At 34.9% G+C, this 21654-nt stretch overlaps 2 protein-coding genes across 2 annotated transcripts; one reads left to right on the top strand and one right to left on the bottom strand.

The window, feature by feature from the left end:
* Positions 1 to 263: 263 nt before the first annotated feature.
* On the top strand, positions 264 to 20182 carry LOC125060889 (farnesyl pyrophosphate synthase 2-like). Its single transcript, XM_047666009.1, has 6 exons — positions 264 to 591; positions 1664 to 1829; positions 4460 to 4600; positions 9250 to 9453; positions 17106 to 17345; positions 19051 to 20182. Exons 1-6 carry the CDS (start codon positions 521 to 523, stop codon positions 19390 to 19392), a joined length of 1164 nt encoding a protein of 387 aa, XP_047521965.1. The 5' UTR covers positions 264 to 520; the 3' UTR covers positions 19393 to 20182.
* Positions 9844 to 15444, bottom strand: LOC125060873. Its single transcript, XM_047665986.1, has one exon. The coding sequence runs from the start codon at positions 15373 to 15375 to the stop codon at positions 10144 to 10146; it is 5232 nt and encodes a 1743-aa protein (XP_047521942.1). The 5' UTR covers positions 15376 to 15444; the 3' UTR covers positions 9844 to 10143.
* Positions 20183 to 21654: the final 1472 nt, after the last annotated feature.

A 21654-nucleotide genomic window follows, 5' to 3' on the forward strand; every position in this document is an offset into this window, starting at 1 on the left:
AAAATCGCTAATTTTTAAATTTTTTTTTTGCCATCAGATTCTGGTAGACCTATAATTAGTAACTACTAACTAATCTGCCGCGTTTTGCACTTGTAGCGCGCAAATTTTAAATCGAGGCACTGACAATGACACCTATATAATACTGTCTGCAGCAATAATGATACGTCTCTACCGTCAATGTCACATACTGTGTGACATTTGAATAGTCAAATCAATCAATTGTCAAGTATCAGTCAGTACTCAGTAAACACTAAACAGTCAATAGCAAATAGTTTTTATTAGAATTCCGATTGTAGACTTCAGTTATCACGGTCAATGTCGTTTTAAATGTTGTGTAGTTTTCTTCTTATCAGCGAATAAATTATAAATTTATTTGATAAATCATAAATGACACAGGCAACCTCTTGGAATAATAATTGTTTTTTCGTTTTATTAGACAATTTCGTCGCCAGTTTGAGTTCGTCCTAGATACTGAAGTTGGCCAGTGAAAGTGGTTGGCGCGCATCATAAAATTTTAAAAATGAATTCGTGTACAAGAATGTGGAAGATATGGAATGGGCTTACCAGAACTTTACCCAAACCTATAAAAAAGTAAGCATATTATCTCAATTTAATTTCTTTTTACTAAAATTCTGATGATTTAAAGATTCTACTGTTATTCCAAAATGAATTCAAATTTAATTTTAATTGGATCGTATCTAAAATCCTTTTGCTCATTTTACTGTGGGATTGTGTGTTAGTGTACCCATGTTTTCAGCTTAGTTGAAATATTACAATACTCTAAAGTTTAGAGTATAAACTATTAATAAATCTATAATAAGACTATCAAACATCAATAAGTAGAACCTCGTTAAGTCGAACCTCCTTAACTCGAAGAAATGTTTCATACCCTTCCCTCCAAGCCCCAAAACCTCCGTTACTCGAAATTTTAACCCCTATATGTCGAAATAATTAGTGAGTCCCTACAAGCTATTTATGTACATATTTTCCCTCCATAACTCGAAAAATTATATTTTACCTCTGTATCTCGAACATAGCAATGTTTTATTTTATAACATCTACAACTTGATTGTTTAAGACTTTTAATACCTTTAAGAATTTGCCGACAGTGCAAGTACACACTGATAAAAAAATTAATTTGACTCAAGAGCCTAAATCTTGAACCAAGAATAAAATTTTGGCGAAAATGATTGTCTTGAGTCAAGAGAATAAATTCTTATGAAAAGAATAATTTACTTACATCAAGATTAATTTCTTGACTTAGTCCAAGATTTAGGCTCTTGAGTCAAGTTAATTTTTTTATCATTGCACCGTTGTTTCTTAGGAGTAGATAATGAATAGAATTAGAATTACCCAAATTTATGACTCACGTTAATACGAATTTAAAATTTAAAACTTGAATTTTTATTTATTTTACCCCTCTACCTCACAATTTATAAGAATGAATCTCAACCTCTCTATGTCGAATCAAAATCCGTCTAAGTCGAAATCCTCTTTAACTCGAAAACTCTATAACTCGAATTTTTTCCTCTCCCTCGGAGTTCGAGTTATAGAGGTTCTACTGTACTAGGTTTTAATATTTACTAGGTATAATTATTCATTTTTTTGCTGTTTTTCTTCTATTTACTTATGCAGTAATTTGGGTTTAATTTATTTATTACAGATATCCTTTACCTAAGCTGTGCAGTAGCATGAGCACCAATGCATCAATACCAGAGTACAAACGAGAAATGGAGACATTTCAAGACGTTTATCCTAGTATTATTGAGACTATAAGCAAAAATCCAGGCCTTTATGATAACCCAGATGTTGATGCATGGATAAAAAGGGTAATGGAATTTTATGTCTTTGATTTTCATAGATATAATTTTAAGGTGCATTTGGCATTCCTTAACGCAAATCAGGCTCAATTCATGGTCTAAGACTAATTGTTTCAGGGTGAAAGACAAATTTATTTAAAATGTGAAAATATGTATAAGATTTGCCTTAATTCTATTAATAATACTACATTTGCATAATTAAATTAAATAATTATTCAATGATTTACATATCTAAGAGTTATTAAAAATAATAATGGTAAAATGTCATAAAAACTAATAACTATAAAGCAATTAAGAAATAATGGATTTCAAGATATTTTATAGAACAATAAACAGGAAACCTGTTGAATGTTAATCATGTTTTCTTTTATTTTCTCATTATTTAAAGTAGTTTTACCGCTTTTTCATACTTTATTGTATTCTGTATACATATTTACAAAACACAAATGTTACTAATCCGTTAATTCCTATTCAGCTGCAATTCGATACATTTATTTTGAACTAGCTGGCCTGGCGAACATCGTACCGCCTAACAGTCGATTCTTTATTTTTTTTAAATACTTATTCTGCTATTCGGGACACCGGTCTAGGTAGTAAGATAAAAAAAAGAAAGTTGATAAGACAACAAATACATTATGTCAAAAAATAAAAATTTACCTTCCCGGAACCCCTCCACTAACACTTAAACTTTATGGTATGGTATTAATATTAAAGTTCAAATTGACTTTTAAGTATTATTACGAATCTTTTGTATGGGAATATAGAAAAGTGTTGTTTTTAGTCTTTTTAACTCGATTTTTTAAAAAATTTCTCCCTGTAAGAACCACCCTCGTACTTCAAGGAATATTATATAAAAAAAATTGGCCAAATTGGTCCAGGCGTTGTTGAGTTATGCGCTTACCAACACATTTTGCGATTCATTTTTATATTATAGATTAATCTCTCAAAACCATTTTTTAATAAATAGTATTTTTGAGTACTATTACTCAAAAGTTTTGTGAATTTTTTAAAGAGCTGATTATAATTAAAATATCAAATTATTCTGGCCTTTATAATTTCATAAGTTTCAAGTAGATTCTCAATTCATTAATCACTAAAGTACTTTCTTAGTTTTATAAATTGAAAAAATTTGTGCAATAAATAATTTATTTACTCGGTTAAATTGGAAAAGTTATGAACTTGCACCACATCTCATTTTTCCTTAAACCCCAATTTTGTCTTTGGTTTACCCCAAGGAAGCCATTGATTATTTTTCCATATTGTTCTGTGTTCCTATGGTCACCCTAGTGTCTCCTTATCAGCTCCATATAACCAAAATGTATGATTAAAGATTTATCACCCACATCTTTCTGTTTAATGTTGGAATTGTTTTATTTTACTTGAATTAAAGAAGACATGTATCTTTTCTCACAATCCTTTATTTAAATTTAATTTTTCTAGAAATTAAAAAGAATTCTAGAAATTTCTAAGTACAAGTTTATTATTACGACGCATATCTTAAATTGATGTTTAATCTTTACCAGATTTTCCTTATTTTATTAGTCAGGCAAAATATAGTAGTTTTATTTTAAATTATTGTTAAAGTTATAAATTTCGGAATAATATAAATTAATAATAATTAAAACTTCACTGTGTTATAATTATTGTTATTATTTAATAATCATACGTCTACATATGACGTAAGATTCTTAAACACATAATAAAATAAGAACAAGTTGATAACTGTTCCGATAAATGTATTCAATGTTTAATAACTTGTCCAGTAATTTTAATTGTTTATTTTTATTCATCTATTGTAGCGTATCATTATTATTATCATAGTTCATAGTGTCACTGGAGGCAAAATATGTTTAGGTTTTATTTGATACTAGCCATTCTCAGGAAGTAATTAGACATCAGCTCGTAGTATTTATAGTCTCCATACCGAAGCGGGCTTTGACCAAATGATATTTCTATATTTTTTATAGAATTAGTTTTATTCCACTATTTCAATTTGCGTCTATATTACAATTCTGTGTTGAGACTTATTAAACCAAACTTTGTGCGAATGTTATATGACGCTTAATCGATGTTAAGTGATTTTGTTAAAAAGGTTGTTGGGACCTTGCTTGCTATTTATAACAAAAGTCAAAGTCAAAAATCATTTATTATTTAGGTAACATAATGTACACTTATGAACGTCAAAAAAAAAATACATTTAATGCTTCTAATTTTACATTTACTGCCAGTTCTTAAATCAAGGGCTTAGAACGGAAGAGAAGAACTGGCAATAAATTCTCCGCCACTTTTTTTTTACCTTTTAGTGTATACATTGTTTACGTTGAAAATCTAGGTTATTTATTTCGTGTAAAAGTAAAAGTAAAAAAATCATTTAATCATAATGTAACATAATGTACACTTATGACTTGTCAGTAAAGAAAAACATATTAATGCTTCTAATTTTACATTTACTGCCAGTTCTCAAATCAAGGGCGTGTACACGAGTAATAATAACAAATTAAATTTATTTTTTTCTGTACGTGAGGTCTGCCACGCTGGGCAAAACCTCTATGTGGTAGTTATATGGGTTCAATTTGTAAATGTACGAACGGTATACCTGCATTTGAAAGCTTCCATAATAAACTTTCAGTATTTTCTAGTTATTGGACTACAACTTGCACGGTGGTAAAAAAGCCCGGGGCTTGGCTACTATATTTGCATACGAGATACTTGAAAAGCCAGAAAATATCACTGAGGAATCTCTTCGCTTAGTAAGAGTTCTGGGATGGTGTGTAGAAATGGTAAGTTTTACTTATTTTATGTATTATATGTGTATGAGGTGTTTAAAACAGTAGCAAGTGGGACTTAAATAATATATATTTTTATATGTTCAATCAATATATATTCTACTAAAAATGCTTAAATATATTGCCTAGTATAGATTGGTTAGCTTAGGTTTTGTTGAATCGCCTTTCTTTACATATATATTTTAACTTTAAATTAATCTCGCTATGCTTAAAACACAGCTTCAATTAACAGAGATTGACCAATTTTGAATAAACACCTTTTAACCTGGAGTTTTGTTAGCCACCGGTTTTCTCACGAAATCACGAAAATTTCTGCAGAATTTACTGCAGTTATTTGGATTCAAACTAAATTTTATTTAAAGTGTATTAACTGTCCATGTAAAAGAACGGAAAATAATTGTTCAAAATCAAAATATTATTCATAAAATTAAATGTTACCTACTCCTATGGTTCTAAATTATCATTTACTGCCAGTTCTTGAATCGAAGGCGTAGAACGGTTGAGAACTGGGAATAAACTCCGTCACTCTTTTAAATAGCCAAGGTGTTTTTACAAAGCGATTGTAAGCATCATGCTCAATTATTGTAATTAAGAAAAACATAATAAATATTAAAACAGAACGCTTCAATGCCGTGAAATAGGAGCATTCACTACATTACTGTGGGATCAATACGCAAATATAGTATCAAGGTTAATCAAGGCAGAAAATAATGATCACCAAAAGTAGCACCCACCCAGGCTTCAGCGTTCGACTCTCATCCCTGAGGACGTAGGTTCCATCCCGGCTATGCACCAATGGACTTTCTGTCTATATGCGTATTTTACATTAGCTCGAACGGTGAAGGAACACATCGTGAGGAAACCGGCTTGCCTTAGATCCAAAACGTGTGTGTCAAGCACAGCTGACCTACTTGTCTATATATGTATATATATATAAGAAAAATGGTCTTCGTTTGAGGCTCCTTCAAGCCTAAAACACTGATCGTATCGACATGAAACTTTTCCTATATGGTTTATGGCTATTTATTTTTTAAATTCCAACGTTCCTTCATTTTTTTATTGCTGTTTTACTTTTATGAAAATTTATCCCGCTAATAAAAACAAAAGAGGCTTCCTAGAACCTCAAAACGTCAACATCTGATAAAAACTCGATTTTCGAAAATTTTCAATTTTCTTAGCGGGAAGTTAAAAGAAGAATAATAAAAATATGAAGAAAAAAAATAATAAATTTTATTTATTTCCTATTTTATTTCGCCCAGCAAAGCGGGCGGTAAACGGCTAGTCTATTATAAAATAATGATCATGAAACAGATACAGAAATCTGAGGCCCAGACTTAAATTATATATTAATTAGTATTGATTTGCTCCAGTTCAAACAATTTGTATGACAATACTTGGCGATTAAAAAGAGTGGCGGAATGTTTCTTGCCAGTTCTTCTTACCCGCTCTACGCCCTTGACTTGAGAACTGGTAGTAAATGTAAATTTACAATTAATATAACTTCTTTCTGACAATTCATATGTGTACTTGTTTACCTACATGAATAAAGATATTTTGAGTTTGATTTTGAAAAAGGTTGTAACGCAACTGGTTTTTTTATTTGTAACTAGCTAGCCAGGCGAACATCGTACCGCCTAACAGTCGATTCTTTATTTTTTTTAATACTTATTCTGCTATTCGTGACACCGGTCTAGCTAATAAGATAAAAAAAAGAAAGTTACATACAACAAAAACATTATGTCAAAAAATAAAAATTTACCTTCCAGGAACCTCTCCACTAACACTTGAACTTTATGATATGGTATTAAAGTTCAAATTGCCTTTAAATATTATTACGAATATCTTGTATGGGAATATAGAAAAGTGTTGTTTTTAGACTTTTTCACTCAATTTTTTTTAATTTTTCGGTTCGTAAGAACCATCCTCGTACTTCAAGGAATATTATAAAAAAGAATCAGACAAATCGGTCAAGCCGTTTTCATGTTATGTCGTGACAACGGAAAACGGGTTTCATTTTTATATATATAGATAAATGCATGGTTAATGGTTTGACTTAGTTTCTAACAATCACGGAGTCGCGAAATCATAATTCACAATCTCTTATTAATGCAAAAATATTCATATGACGTACGACTGCATCCTTTGTGTTTAAAGATTGAAGATACATATTGTTAACTTATGAAAACATTTGTGATAAATATGAATAGGAGTTTTGTTCCGATATCTTTTAAAGTTTGACGAGAATCTTTGAACAACAAGGTCAAGACTAGGGTGTGCGAGCGCGTGTCGAATGTTATTAGACCAAGGATATTTTAAGATTACTAGATTTAAAAGCTAATATAATGAATGTTTATCATAGAATAGGTAAAGATTTGGACCAATGTTTCCCAACACCACACCACACAAAAAAAATCAACAATTTCCGGTTTACACTATCTGTTACATAACATAAAATAAATAAATAAAATAAAAAAGCCTTTTATTTCCAGTATTTAAAGTTTACACTTCTTACAATTTAGTTTAGTGTTAGTTCATGTAGTTTAATCTATGTTAGTATAATTTCTCTTTCATTTACTTAATTGTATGTGTACCTAAATTTCTATATATATATTTTTTTATAAAGTTTTTTTTATCTAATCTACTGGAACCCCAAGTTGGGTGTAGGCCTCCTCCAGTGACGCCCATTTGTCTCTGCCTTCAGCTACTTTACTCCAATTTTGACCAGCTATCGCTTTAACGTCGTCTTCCCATCGTGTAATAGGTCTACCTTTTGTTCTTTTGCCTAGTGGGCCTTTCCAGAAAGTTACCTTTTTAGTCTATCTATCATACATAACATACAATATTACAATTTCCAAGTAATTTCGTCATTTATCATTTAAGTTTCTTAAGTAAGCAATTACATTTTTTAATATTAAAAATTATGTATGTTACAAAGGATTGTGGATAAGAATTTTACCAAGCCATGCCACAAAAAGGTTGGGAAAACTTAGATGACTTTTATTCGTGCCGGTTCCTTAAGTATCAAACGTGCTTGCGTAAGGCTAAGACAATTTTACATTTAATTATTTTGTATCATAATTTGTATAATATAATTTGTTTGTTTGCACAGTAATGGCTCTCGCTAAGTATGTCTAAATAACGTATCAAGTCATGTATATATACATATATATAGTAGCAGACTCGGCCAAGCGTTGCTGTGGCTAAGGTTTTTGTAAAATTAGATAGTTGTAAACTAATCAAGGGAAACGGTAGGAGTACACCAGTCATGGGGATCACCATACTTTTTTGGTGGTTATGCCATTAAATTGTAGCTTATGTGAAACGTTGGTACTTTCAACACAGCGCCATACTATGTTAGAATTGTGACTGTCAAATAATAAACAAATAATTTGCAATAAAATAATATTGCGGGCATAAATTAAGATGTAAGCTATCCTATCTTTTAAGTTAGATCAAACCGCACACGGTGTGCAAATTTGATTGAAATCGGTTAAGTAGTTTAGGAGTCCATAGCGGACAAACAACGTGACACGTAATTTATATATTATGTATTAAATTAAGATATATATAGGTAACGTATATGAACGACAATATTAAAAAATGGAAAGTCTAAATTTACATATTTTATTATTAGTTCTTCAATCACAATTTTAATTGTTAAACTTTTGGTTTACAAGGCATTTGTGCATTACCATACCATCATTATTTGCATAGTAGTATATCTTCGTCTGTGTTTGATTTTGGCAACCGGTATTTGTACTACAAAGTTGTATTTACAAAACATCAAAAAGGCTGTTCTAACATTTACTTATGTCTGCGAACCAGCGTCTTAGAAATTATTACTATTCATTGTCACATAATGCCTGTTGTAACATCGATGCGACCTACCTGCACTTTTGTAACAAATATGGTACATATTGTTAGAAACTAATATTTTTATTTTATATAGTGTATTTTCAAATAATTTCATAACACAATGTACATAACTAACTTACTCTAAATTTTCTCTCTAAGTGAATGTAATTCTTTGAGAAATAAAGTATCTTTGAACCTAAGTTACAAACACATAGTGACCCAAGAATGTCGTCTTGCCATAACTTTCTATTTACAAAATCATGATTAATTAATATTAGCTTATCTCTACGCCGAAGTGTATAAAATATTAATGTCTGAGATTTTCTACACAATATGTATCCAGTATTTAATTTAAATAATTTAAATATTACCTTATTGTTATTTAAAACTCCTGCGTGACTAAATATACGCGCATGGAGCATTTATCATCCATTTAACTTAAACTCTAAAGTCCTTCGTTTTCTCCGGCAAGACAACATTCTAAATGATCGCGAAATATACAAAAATTTGAGACCTAGACCTAAAAGATTGTAGCGCCACTGGTTTTAATTATTATTTATTTACCACTTTACACTTTTGCACGTGAAACGAATGGTACAAGGATCGCACCTTAGAGTGAAATTCGGCTAATCGCTATAAAATATCGTATAAAGTGATAAACTTCGTCGACATATTAAAACAAAAATTCATTTATTGTAAAAAAAATTAAATCTTATATCTAGAAACATTGTACACCCTTTTATTCATATTATAAAAAAAATCTATTTTGGTAAATATTTGATTTACAGCTACAAGCATACTTCCTGATAATGGACGATATTATGGACGCGTCGTTAACTCGAAGGGGAGTTCCATGTTGGTACCGTCTGCCCGAGGTCGGTCTGGGCGCTATCAACGATTGCAATTTAGTTCAGGCCGCTATGTACATTGTATTAAAGGAATATTGTGAAAAATTACCTACTTATAACAATATTGTGCATCTGTTTAATGAGGTATGTTCGACACGATTTCTACATATAGAAGTCATTTTGTATTATTATTATTAAGCCTTTTATATAATCTCAATAGGTAATATTCTAATTATGAAATGAAATAGAAAATTAAAAAATTAAATTAAAGCATTATTCTCCTAACAAAACAATGCTTTAAATTTTTTTTTTAATTTTTAAAGTACAATGTGTCCCGACCAAGGAGGTTTCAATTCTATTTAAGTACACATAATCTGTGGAAAACGCGCTATTTCGTACATACGAATTTGAGTAATATTTTGTTGGATAAAACTTTAGTAGCAAAAATGTCAAGCAACGCCGACGATACCGATGAAAATTGACCTTCTAGAAACAGCTACGAAACTGACGAATATTCTTTTGCCAGAAAAATCAAGTGTTTGTGATTTATTTAAACAAAAACTATTTTACATGTTAGGTTCTTTAAAACATTTAAACTAAGTTGGATAACGTAATGGTACAAATTAACGAGGTAAGAGTGCGTGTGCTCAGTAGCGTGCGGTGGTGGCTAGTGACGCGTCCGGCGCGTACGCTGCCGCTCGGTCCCTCCCCTCGCGCCCGCCCGCTCCCCGCAGGGCTTCTCAGGGATGGGACGCTGTCCACAGACAATCGCCCTCATGCTAGGGATGTTCACGCGTAGCTGTGCGCGTGAACATCTTCGGCGGCCTTGAAAGATCAACTTTCAAGATCCTTGTTCTCCTCTTCTGTGATGATGATACCATTCTCAAGTGGTAGTAGGCAGACCTTGTTTACGGCTCGTCGTTCAATTCCTCGGAACGTCATGAAGTCGGCCACCCTGCAGACGTTGTCAGAGCCCATGTAAAGACGCACGGCTCGTCCGATTCTCCATTTGAGAGGAGGGAGACCATCTTCCTTGAAGACGACGAGGTCTCCTTCTTGAAGATTTCGCTCATGATGGCGTCCTTTGTACCGCTGTTGGAGTTCTAGTAGGTATTCGTTTCTCCACCGTGCCCAGAAGTGTTGGCGCAGTCCCTCGATCATTCGGTATCGACAGCGGATGCGTGTCTTCAAGTCGGATGCCGGAGGTGATGGCAGTGACGTCAGCGGCCGTCCGATGATGAAGTGCCCTGGGGTGAGAGGAGAAAGGTCGTTTGGGTCAGATGTTAAAGGAGTAAGGGGTCGGGAGTTGAGGATCGCTTCGATTTGCGTAAAAAGCGTGCTCAACTCCTCGAAAGTTAATGCTGTATTCCCCGCTATGCGCTTTAAGTGATGCTTTGCGCTTTTTATGCCGGCCTCCCATAGACCTCCGAGTGAAGGTGAATAAGGTGGGTTGAAGGTGAATTTAATGCCCTCATTTGCGGAATAATCTTTAAGATCACGAAGGCTTGACCGCATTACCCTACCTAATTCATTGTTGGCCCCCACGAAGTTTTTACCGTTATCACAGCAAATGTTATCAGGCTTGCCTCTTCTAGCGATAAATCGTTTTAGGCTTGAAATAAACGCTTGAGTGCTGAGATCGCTGACCGTTTCCAAATGGACTGCTTTAACAGAAAAACAAATGAATAAACATAGGTAACATTTTGAGATTTTATTACCACGTCCGATTTTATTGGAAATCATGAACGGTCCCGCGAAATCAACACCACAAGTTTGAAAGGGATAAAATTGTGAAACCCTATTTGAAGGAAGGTTTCCCATGAATGGCTCCATTAGCTTGGCCTTGTATCTTGTACAAACAATACATTTTCGAACTGTACTGCGTGCTAAATTTCTACCGCCTATAGGCCAGTATTGTTTTCTAAATGAACTAAGGAGCAGCTGAGGGCCGGCGTGAAAGAGACGAGCATGTTCGTGTCTCATGAGTATTTTCGTAAAGTGATGTTTACTATCTAGCAGAGCCGGATGTTTTTGTTCAAAAGAAAGTGTCGCATTATCAAGACGACCACCTACTCGCAATATTCCACTCTGGTCAATGAACGGAGCTAACTGCAAAATTGAACATTTAGGTTTGAGTTTATTTCCTTTATTCAAGGTATTTATTATTAATGAGTATGATTCATACTGAGAATTTTTAACCAGTAGCTCGAGTGAATCGTTGAGTTCCTTACTGCACAAGGGACTAACATTTTTATTTTTATTTTTACAATTACTTATAAATCTTAATACGTAGGCATATATTCTTATTAACCGAATGGGGTTTGAATACCTAGTAAAGTCAACAAAGGTAGATGTGTTTAATGCATTATGAACTTGAATATTGTTTTTCAATTCTGATAAATTTATTTTAGATTTAGGAGCTTGTGGCCACTCCGTTTCCTGACTTAGAAGGAAGGAGGGTCCGCGCCACCACAAATCAGACTTTGATAAATTACTAGGTTCTAGACCTCGCGACGCCATGTCGGCGGGGTTGATAGCTGTGGGTACGTATCTCCACGATGATAGAGATTGAGCTGAGAGCTCACGAATTTCGTTTACTCGATTGCACACGAATGCCTTCAAAAGCTGAGGTTGTGAATTTATCCACGCTAATGTTATGGTGGAATCAGACCAATAATAGGTACAATCAATATCGCACCGAAGAGCACTCGTCACCTTAGCTGTGAGGCGAGCTCCGAGTAAGGCCGCGCATAGCTCAAGACGCGGTATTGTTAATGGCTTTATCGGGGAAACACGTGTCTTTGCACAGAGTAATGCAGTGGATATTATGCCTTTGGGGTCCACTGAACGTAGGTAGAGACAGGCAGCGTAGGCATTCTGGGATGCGTCTACAAAGCAGTGAAGCTCTGTGGAAATGGGTGAAGCGCATAGCGCGAATCTGGGAACATTAACTGTAAGTAAAGAGTTAAGGCTACCTATCATCTGTTGCCACACATTATTTATTTCAGTGGGGACTGGATCGTCCCAATCAAGCTTGAGGAGCCACAACCTTTGTAGCAAAATTTTTAAAGCAATAGTGCAGGGACTGATTAACCCCAGCGGGTCAAAGATTTTACACGTATTTGATAAAATTACTCTTTTGGTGACCTTTTGTTGAGTACAATCAACATTTAGGGTGAAGCGTAATGTGTCAGTGTCCGGGGCCCACAGGACACCCAATACACTAGACTCTTTACAAAGATCAAGGCCTTGAGTTTCAGTGTTGTGTTGAAATATCTGAGGACAGTTAGTTCGGAATTTATGGATAGGCAAACATGCCGAGTTAAGAACTTCTATGACTTTTCTATAGATATGATGCAATTCATGCTCGGAAGATGACCCGGTCAACATGTCATCAATATAAAAATCCTTTTGAATAACTTCTGAGACAATAGGATCATTGCATTCTAAAGCAAGCTGTTTGAGACATCTAGTACTTAGGAATGGGGCAGAATTTGTGCCATAGGTTACAGTTTGTAATTCCGCAATTTCAAGGGGCTGAACCTTGTTGTCTCGCCAGATGATCAGCTGTAAATGCCTTTGAGAGGGATCTATAGAAAACTGTCGATAAAAATTCATTATGTCACCTGTAAGGACGAACCTATGTTGACGAAATCTAATCAAGATATTAAACAGTTCATCCTGTACTACAGGGCCTGTATATTGAATGTCATTAAGTGATTTCTTTGAAGAAGTTTTAGCGGATCCATCAAAAACTACACGAAGTTTTGTTGTTTCGCTGGTTTCTCTAATTACACAATGATGTGGTAGGAAGTACCCAAATGATGGTCTGTCTACTTTAGATAAATGACCAAGCCTTTCATATTCCTTTATGAATTGAGTGTATTTGTCTTTATGATCAGAGTTTTTATTAAGTTTTTTCTCAAGATTTAAGAAGCGCTTTTCGGCCATCATGTATGAATTACCAAGCGCTTGCTCTGGTGATTCCCGAAAAGGCATTTTTACACAAAACCGCCCGTTAACTAGACGTTTCGTTGTTTCCTGAAAATGATGTTCGCAAAATTCATCCTCAGGTGACATAGTGAGTTCTGAAAGTGGAAGCTCCTCAAGATTCCAGAACTTCGTTAAGTTGTCGCTAATTTCCTTGGTGAAATTGCAATGAATGACATTACTTTGTTTATGAGAGTAACTATGAAGAGGACCTGCCACTAGCCAACCGAATTTTGACTCTTGAAGAATGGGCTTATGTTGTCCTAATTTGATCTGCTTTGGAGAGATCGCGTCGAAGAAGACTCCAGCCCCCAACAGTATGTCAACGTCAGAAGGAACATAGAATTTAGGATCTGCCAACTGAATATTAACTGGTAAGTTAAGTTCGCGAACATTGACGGGAGCATTTGGTAAGTAGCCAGTTATTTGAGGTACTACATACATTTTAAGACTGACATTAAAGTGCTGGTGAAGTGAGCTTATGGCTAGCTCGCAGCTGTCAGTTATATGAACTTTGACGTTATTAATGCCAGATATACATAAAGAATCTGTATTATTACTGATTATACCCATTTTATGTTTTAGGGTTTCAGATATGAAGCATGACTGACTTCCTGCATCAAGCAGAGCTCGAGCAAGGTGAGTATTTTTACTCTGTGGATCAGTGACCCTGACCAATGCAGTGCATAGAAGAACCTGCTGATTAGAAGACTGTGCGGACAGTGACACAGAATTTGTTGAAGTTAATGTGGATTCAACGGCTGCCGGTTTGACGGCTGGTTCACTGACTGAGTGCAAGAGCGTGTTATGTCGTTTTCCGCACTCCCTACAAGTACTTTGAAGGCGACAGTCTTCCACAACGTGACCCCTCCTGAGACAGTTCGAGCAAAGGTTTAATTTTACGACTTCGTCTAACCGAACTTTAAGAGGTAAATCTTTAAAGACGTTGCAATGTACTATACTATGCTGATGCTTACACATTGGACAATTATGAATGTTTTTGCGTTTAGAGCTTGATGACGACACGAAACTTTTCGAGCTTCGTGGTAGGAATGCGCTCTTATTATCACTACTCCTTACTACTTTAGGTTCAGGTTTAGATCGTTCAGTGCTATTGGCAGACATCGTCTCAAGAATGTCAGCACGGTTTCGAAGAAATAGAATCATGTCTGCTAATGACGGTAAGTTGGGCAAAGTATTTTTATGCTCTTCCCACTTCCTGCAGGTGACTGAATCTAATTTTGAGCAAATAATGAAACAAATGAGTACGTCCCATTTGTCAGTTGGTTGATCTAAGTTCTCGAGAGCTCTTAAGTTCTTTAAGAAAGTGTCTATTAAATATCTAATAGCCTTGTGAGATTCACGGAATAAAGGATCCATGCTAAATAACGCTTTTATGTGGTTATTGATTAAAATGTTTTTGTTATCGTAACGTTCACACAAGAGATTCCATGCCAAGCTATAATTTTTGGAAGTGAACTCAATTGACTTTATGACTACAGTTGCACCTCCCTCTAAAGATGATCTCAAATAATGAAATTTATTTATTTCTGAAATTGAATCGTTTTGATTGATCATGGACTCGAATGTGTCTCTAAATTCAAGCCACTTAAGGTAGTTCCCGTCAAAGGTAGGCAGCTTGATAGTAGGTAGTTTGATTGCATAGTGGTCACAACTGCCACCAGACCGGTGTGAAAGAGCACTACTCGGTCTCTGTTTGGAATCAGACTTGGAACATGACTCTATTAACTCCTGAGCAAGAGATATCAACGAAAAAAACCTATCCTCGATATCATCACGTTCATCAGAATCATCATTCAAAGCTTCTAACCTATTTTCTACCTCATCGAACTCGGAGAACATAGACTGTACCTTGTTTAGGCGATTGATTAGTTCCTTGACCTGTATACTACTTAGATCACCTGGTTTCGCAGATTTTAAAGGTGTTATGTGATTTTCGAATTTAGTTAAGCGTCCCTTCATTGACCGGCGCAGATTAATTAGCCTTTGAAACTCGATTGAATCGCTAGAAGAGCCTTCGCCTTCAAACTTATCAGCAGCATCCGCTTTAGACATGATTCGAATTTAAATTAAGTACCTAGGTACGAACTTAGGTATGTAAGAGAATGGGGTACATATATATTTGTGATAAGCACGATTCAAAAAAAGGGCAAACAATCAATTAGAGAAAGTAATCTGTGCACCAAACCAGTTGACACGGTGGTCAAGTCCTCGCGATATTGCACGTGGCAGCTCAGCACGTCGAGCTCGGTACGACCCGGGAAGGCACGATGCGCCCAGGGCAGCCACGTGATAGGCAGGCTGTAATGTCCACTGGGCAGGAAGATGATCAATCCAAATCAACGAAGTTCTGGAATTCACCGGGGGTTTCACGTGAATAACGTACGAAGAAACACTTGTTGGAATAATGGCGATCTATGACACACTAGAGATTTTAGCATAAGAATTGAGGCATGAAATAATAAAATATTATGAGAGAATGGTTTATTAGACATTAATTTTAAGTTTTTTGGCAATTTTAAGGCCTTATGTTTAACGATTGCATGTATTTTAATGGATTAAGTAAATACATGTGAGAAAATGATGACTAGCCACACCCACCTTAATTAAGAATCCTTATTTTTGCAATGCTAATGATGATTTTAGGAAGCTCGCGCTTTTAGCATTAGGAAAATTATTTCACACAAAACGTGCTATTGCGCAATGTACCAAATCAAATACCAAAGATGGCGTAGCCTAAGAAAAGATTTTATGCCAAACAAATTATTGCAAGCTAGCAGTGATGGAAACACTACGATAATGAACTTACGAAATAATTAGCTGGAAAATAGTAAAGTGTCACGCATGTGGCAATCATGCACGAGTAGGGATAAAGGACCAAACTCGGTAGGCAAGAGCCCATGCGCACACTGAAATGCTATTGTAAGCGAATCACGCAGATATTGAGCTCGCTTCGATACAAATCGAAGGAGGAAAGTATTTTGGAAAAAGAATGGATAGGATGGCACTACTTAACTGGCGATCTTGTATGTCTGGTGATGGCCGCGTCCGTCCTCCTGAATCCACCTTGTCCTGTCACGGTCGCCAATTTTGTTTGTGATTTATTTAAACAAAAACTATTTTACATGTTAGGTTCTTTAAAACATTTAAACTAAGTTGGATAACGTAATGGTACAAATTAACGAGGTAAGAGTGCGTGTGCTCAGTAGCGTGCGGTGGTGGCTAGTGACGCGTCCGGCGCGTACGCTGCCGCTCGGTCCCTCCCCTCGCGCCCGCCCGCTCCCCGCAGGGCTTCTCAGGGATGGGACGCTGTCCACAGACAATCGCCCTCATGCTAGGGATGTTCACGCGTAGCTGTGCGCGTGAACATCAAGAAAAGCGTACGACAAATGTTACCAAGACTTAATGACTTGGAAACCTATAGCCATGAGATTAAATAAAGTAGTGTATGAGTCTAGTTCTGCGATATGAATTATCTAAAATTTTAGAAGTTTTTCTTCGTCTTTTGGCGCGTTAGGGAAAAATGAGTAGTAAATTTTTACGATACGCGCGCACACCGTCACAAAAAACCGACACCTGGAAGTTAGCTATTATCAACATTTTACTTATTTTTGAAGTTATACTTCTTTTGGCGCGTTAGGGAAAAATGATGAGAGTAAAAAATTTCTATAGTTAGTGTCGTTTTTTCTACAAACGTAGAATAAGGCGAAAGATAAAAAAATGAAAAGATTTTTATCTTGTTACCCCAAAGAAGTTTAACTTCTAACGCTTGTGTTTTTTTCTAGACGTTATTCTATACGGCTATAGGCCAGCACTTGGACTTTACAATGGCACACAGAGTGAAAAGCGATTACAGTCTGTTCACACCCGAACGGTACAGTGCTATCGTGACATATAAAACCGCGTATTACACCTTCAAATTGCCGGTCTTTTTGGGAATGCTTGTGACGGATAATGTACCACAACACACGCATCAGACGGCCGAGAAGATATGTTTGGATTTGGGCTATTTATTTCAAATGCAGGTCAGTATGTTTCGTTATCCCTTATGTATAGTAAGTATTACGTAACTATAGGGGGAGGGGGTTGTGTTTGATTTTCTTATTTGGTGATTATGTCAACAGTAATAGTCGTTACACATATCACCCACACATTTTCTATTTCGAGGATTCCTACAAAAAAATAATGCGTTCATGTTCTATAATTTTTGAGAGCTTTGCTTACTTTTGCTGACAAGAGGGGGAGGGGGATATAATGCAGTAAATAGTAATCTGCTTATGTAATACTTGAACGGACCCTAGTTAGTTTTGATATATAGTATATAAATATAGGTGTGTGGGTACTGAAATTTCACATATTTATCAATGACTGAGTACAGATCTCCAACTGGCTCCATATCTCTCTACTCAGCACTATCCCTTTTCCCATCGACTTCTTTAAACTCATCAGCCAACCTTGTAAAAGCGACCTCTGGTGGGCCTTTCGACGTTGTTACTTTTTATAATAAAAGCTGTGTTTCGATTCGGAAGACCAATCGTTCCGAATTTCTTAGCTGTTTAAAAGACAGACAATTTTCTGTGTTAATTAAATTGTAATGCAATACCTATACCTACCGAAGCAATTGTTTTGCCCAAAATCAAACCCTCTATACAATGTGCATTTACTAAACCAAACTAACAAATGACATGTACGTAACCTACGATACATGCGTCATAAAGATCGATAAAGAAACAATTAAATAAAATTTAGGTTAATTAATTTAGTCATTAGACATGAGACGCATAATAAACCATTAGAATCTAGTTCTAGGATTTTCCAAAGAATATTAATTAAGACTGATATCTCTAGTAAAAGAGCAGTGTTGGCCTAATGGCTTTAGCTTGCGACTCTCATCCCTGAGGTCATTGTTTCGAGCCCGGCTGTGCACCAATGGACTTTGGACTATGTGCGCATTTAACATTCGCTCGAAGGAAAACATCGTAAGGAAACCGGTTTGCCTCAGACCCAAAAAGTCGAGGGCGTGCGGCAGGCACAGAAGGCTGATCATCTACTTGCCTATTAGATTAACGAATAATCAATTAATCATGATATAGAAATTTGAGTCCCAGACCTAAAAAAAGGTTGTAGCGCCACTGATTGTTTTTATATATCTCTAGTAAAGTATAAGTCTCGTATGAGAATTGAATATCACGTAGTCTGCGGAAAGGGAACTAGTGTGGAGCTTATGTAAACGAATATAATTCCTATATTATATCCTCATACACAAAAATTATATTTAAGATAATTTAGCAACCTCAAATTCCACAAAGGTTCTCTTTGCGCGCAGACTATTTGGGTACTGTCGTAATATAGAAAATGTTTTGAAAAGTGTGGAAATCATTTTAACGATCTAGTTCGCCTAATCTTCAATTATGTTCCTTTAGCGTTCAAGTATTACGTGACGAAATTTTTGTAGATTATTGACCCCCCCCCCCTCCCCCCATGTAACTCGCCGTAACGTTTTTCAGTACCCAAGTACAGTACTGTACCCAAGTATAGTAAAACGCTTCGTGACCACCTAGTGACTCTTTAGTTACTATTATGTGGTGTAAGTCGAAAAAAATATTAACAATAACGCGTAATTTAATCCCCGCCCCGCATCGTAACGTTTTACAAAATGATCCCCCCCCCCAAAATACGTTACGTAATACTTGAACGCTCCCTTAGTGATATTTTTCTAATATTCCTCAGGACGACTATATAGACTGTTTCGGTGCTGAGCACCTAACAGGGAAAGCAGGAACCGATATACAAGAAGGGAAATGCTCATGGCTGGCCGTTCAAGCTTTGCAACGGTTATCTGAACCGCAGCGCAAAGTGTTCATAGCGTGCTATGGAAGCCACGAACCAGCCCACGTCGAACGAATAAAACGACTCTACCAAGAACTTGGTTTACCAGAACTATACCGTCGAGAGGAAAAACAACGATACGATGCGATAGTAAAGCTCTCGCAAACATTCCTTCCTGATTCAGGGAATATGCCCGATTTGTTCATGAAACTGTTAGCACTAACTTATAATAGAAAGAAATAATTTTGCATTTTTGAAACTACCCTCAGTTACCGCCTACATTGGCATAGTATTGTTGTCATCGTTTTCGGATACTTACATAATCAAAAGAAATATATAGACGAAAATTTTGAAACATCAATACTATGCCCTATAAAAAACTTATTTATGACCCAATCTAAATGATAAAGCACGGGACTGAAGTGAACCTGAATATATTTTTTTAATTTCAAATCATTTGGAACCTTCCTAGTCCCATAAAAATTGATTAAAAAAAATATAAAAAAGACTTATATTTAAAAATAGAGTTTATTTTTTATTTGTGAAGAATTTTTAAACTACCCTCAAGTATAATTTATAAAGTAGAATATTTAAATTCTTATGGCTTGTTTAACTTGATGTAATTGGCAAATTTTGTCATATTTACTAATATTCAAATATAATTTCATGATTAGATGTTACAAAAATTGTTGTTCTGAAATAATTTAATAATTTATAAACTTTGTTGTATTACCATTTTTCATTAGCGTTTAAGCTCGTATTCTAAAACGTTAATAACACTTAGCTAACCATGATCGGTGGAGCAAGACATTTCCATTGTAAAATATACCTTAATTCAAAACAATAAGAACGATATTAGAAAGGACCTTAAGTCACAATCCTGCTATAGTGGTCATGGTATAGGCAAGAAACATTTTGACAGCACATGTCTTACATACGTTTAAGAATACGAGTCTATTGGTGCTGGGCTTAAGATATAATATTGGATACAAAGAAAAATTATAGAGATTGTAATTAAAGACATTTTATTTTCGCCATTTAGTTTTAATTTAAAATATTAAATTTTATATTGACATCTGGGACTGACTTGTAAATTAGGTACATATTTTACATAAATAGTTGTCAAAAGTATTATGAATACATTGTGGTGATGTACATATTTTTATGTATTTTTACTGATTCGAAAATATATAATTAATTTTAAAAAGTGTTTTACTACTTCTACTAATAGTCCTAATCTGGCACATTTTTTGCTCACTATTTAATACAAAAAACTAGATAGCTGACATTTGTAAAAGGTTTATGTGCACAGAAAAAAAATTCAAACTGATTTAGTTTCTAGAGTAACTTGCAGGTTGGCACAAAAAATTCGGCAATATATATTAAAAAATATCATATGAAAGATTAAACGATTAAACGACGATTGCTTTTAAGAGTGATGAGATGTTTCCGGAGCATGTTTATTATTCACATCAAAGCCAAATCTCATTCACTCAATTTAGAGACGGGGGGTCTCGCAAATTGTAAATTACGTACTGATTGCAGACCCTGGTCGTAATCAAGTACCTATACCTACCATATATATATATATATATATGTTATTTAAGAAAAATCTCTTTCATATTACAAGCATTATCGATAAAATTCAAATCTTATGGTAAAAGGGGTTTACTTTTCAAGGTTTAAGAATCCTAGTGCTTGGAAAGTTGTAGAATTTTCTTACTTAAAAAATTCGTAATAATTCGTCTGAGTTTCATGACTTGTTCTCAGACCAGGTACTCTGTAACTTCGATGTAAGTCTCTCAATATCAACAACGCTGTTGCGCTTGTTCGCGCACTACAAATATATAAAATAAACTAGTGGACCCGGCAGACGTTGTTCTGATGATATTTCAAGCAATTAGTAAAGCAAAGTATGAAAGTACCGACTGCAGCGCCATCTGGCGGGCTGATTTGTGAATCTAAACCATTCCCAGATCCCCTTGAACACACACAAAAAATTTCATCAAAATCGGTCCAGTCGTTTGAGAAAAGTTCAGTGACATACACACTCACAGAAGAATTATATATATAAAGATTTTGATTTGACATAAATGTCATCTCGGTGGGGTAAAAAAGCCAAAATTATCTCAATTAATCGAAATTGAAAAACATCTGGTTTAAAAAGAAACAATCATTGTTCTATTACCATTTATTCAAAAATACATGTAATAATATGCTTCATGACATCCGGGCTTGTGAAGATATCATTTACGTTTAACAAAGAGGATTTAAATAAATACATCTTCAGTTAACTACACTACGTAGGATTTACATTTTAGTTTCATATAATACAACTTTGACACTGGAAATTATTTTCCTTTAAAGATAAATATCAACTCTACTAAAGAAGAATGGAGCGTAAGATAGTGGTACTGATAAACAAAACGATAAAAATGGGGTTCACCGAGTTAAGGAACTCAAATAATAGGCTATTTGACAAGATTTTACAAACCATTTCGGATT

Source organism: Pieris napi, chromosome 2 (assembly GCF_905475465.1).
Source record: "Pieris napi chromosome 2, ilPieNapi1.2, whole genome shotgun sequence".
In the NCBI taxonomy this organism is placed as follows: domain Eukaryota; kingdom Metazoa; phylum Arthropoda; class Insecta; order Lepidoptera; family Pieridae; genus Pieris; species Pieris napi.

Excerpts from the sequence above, each read along its gene's own strand:
- LOC125060889 (XM_047666009.1), top strand. The coding sequence starts at position 521 with ATGAATTCGTGTACAAGAATGTGGAAGATATGGAATGGGCTTACCAGA. Across the intron at positions 592-1,663 it reads TTACCCAAACCTATAAAAAA|ATATCCTTTACCTAAGCTGT; the intron begins GTAAGCATATTA and ends TATTTATTACAG. Across the intron at positions 4,601-9,249 it reads TGGGATGGTGTGTAGAAATG|CTACAAGCATACTTCCTGAT; the intron begins GTAAGTTTTACT and ends TTTGATTTACAG.
- LOC125060873 (XM_047665986.1), bottom strand. The coding sequence starts at position 15,375 with ATGTCTAAAGCGGATGCTGCTGATAAGTTTGAAGGCGAAGGCTCTTCT.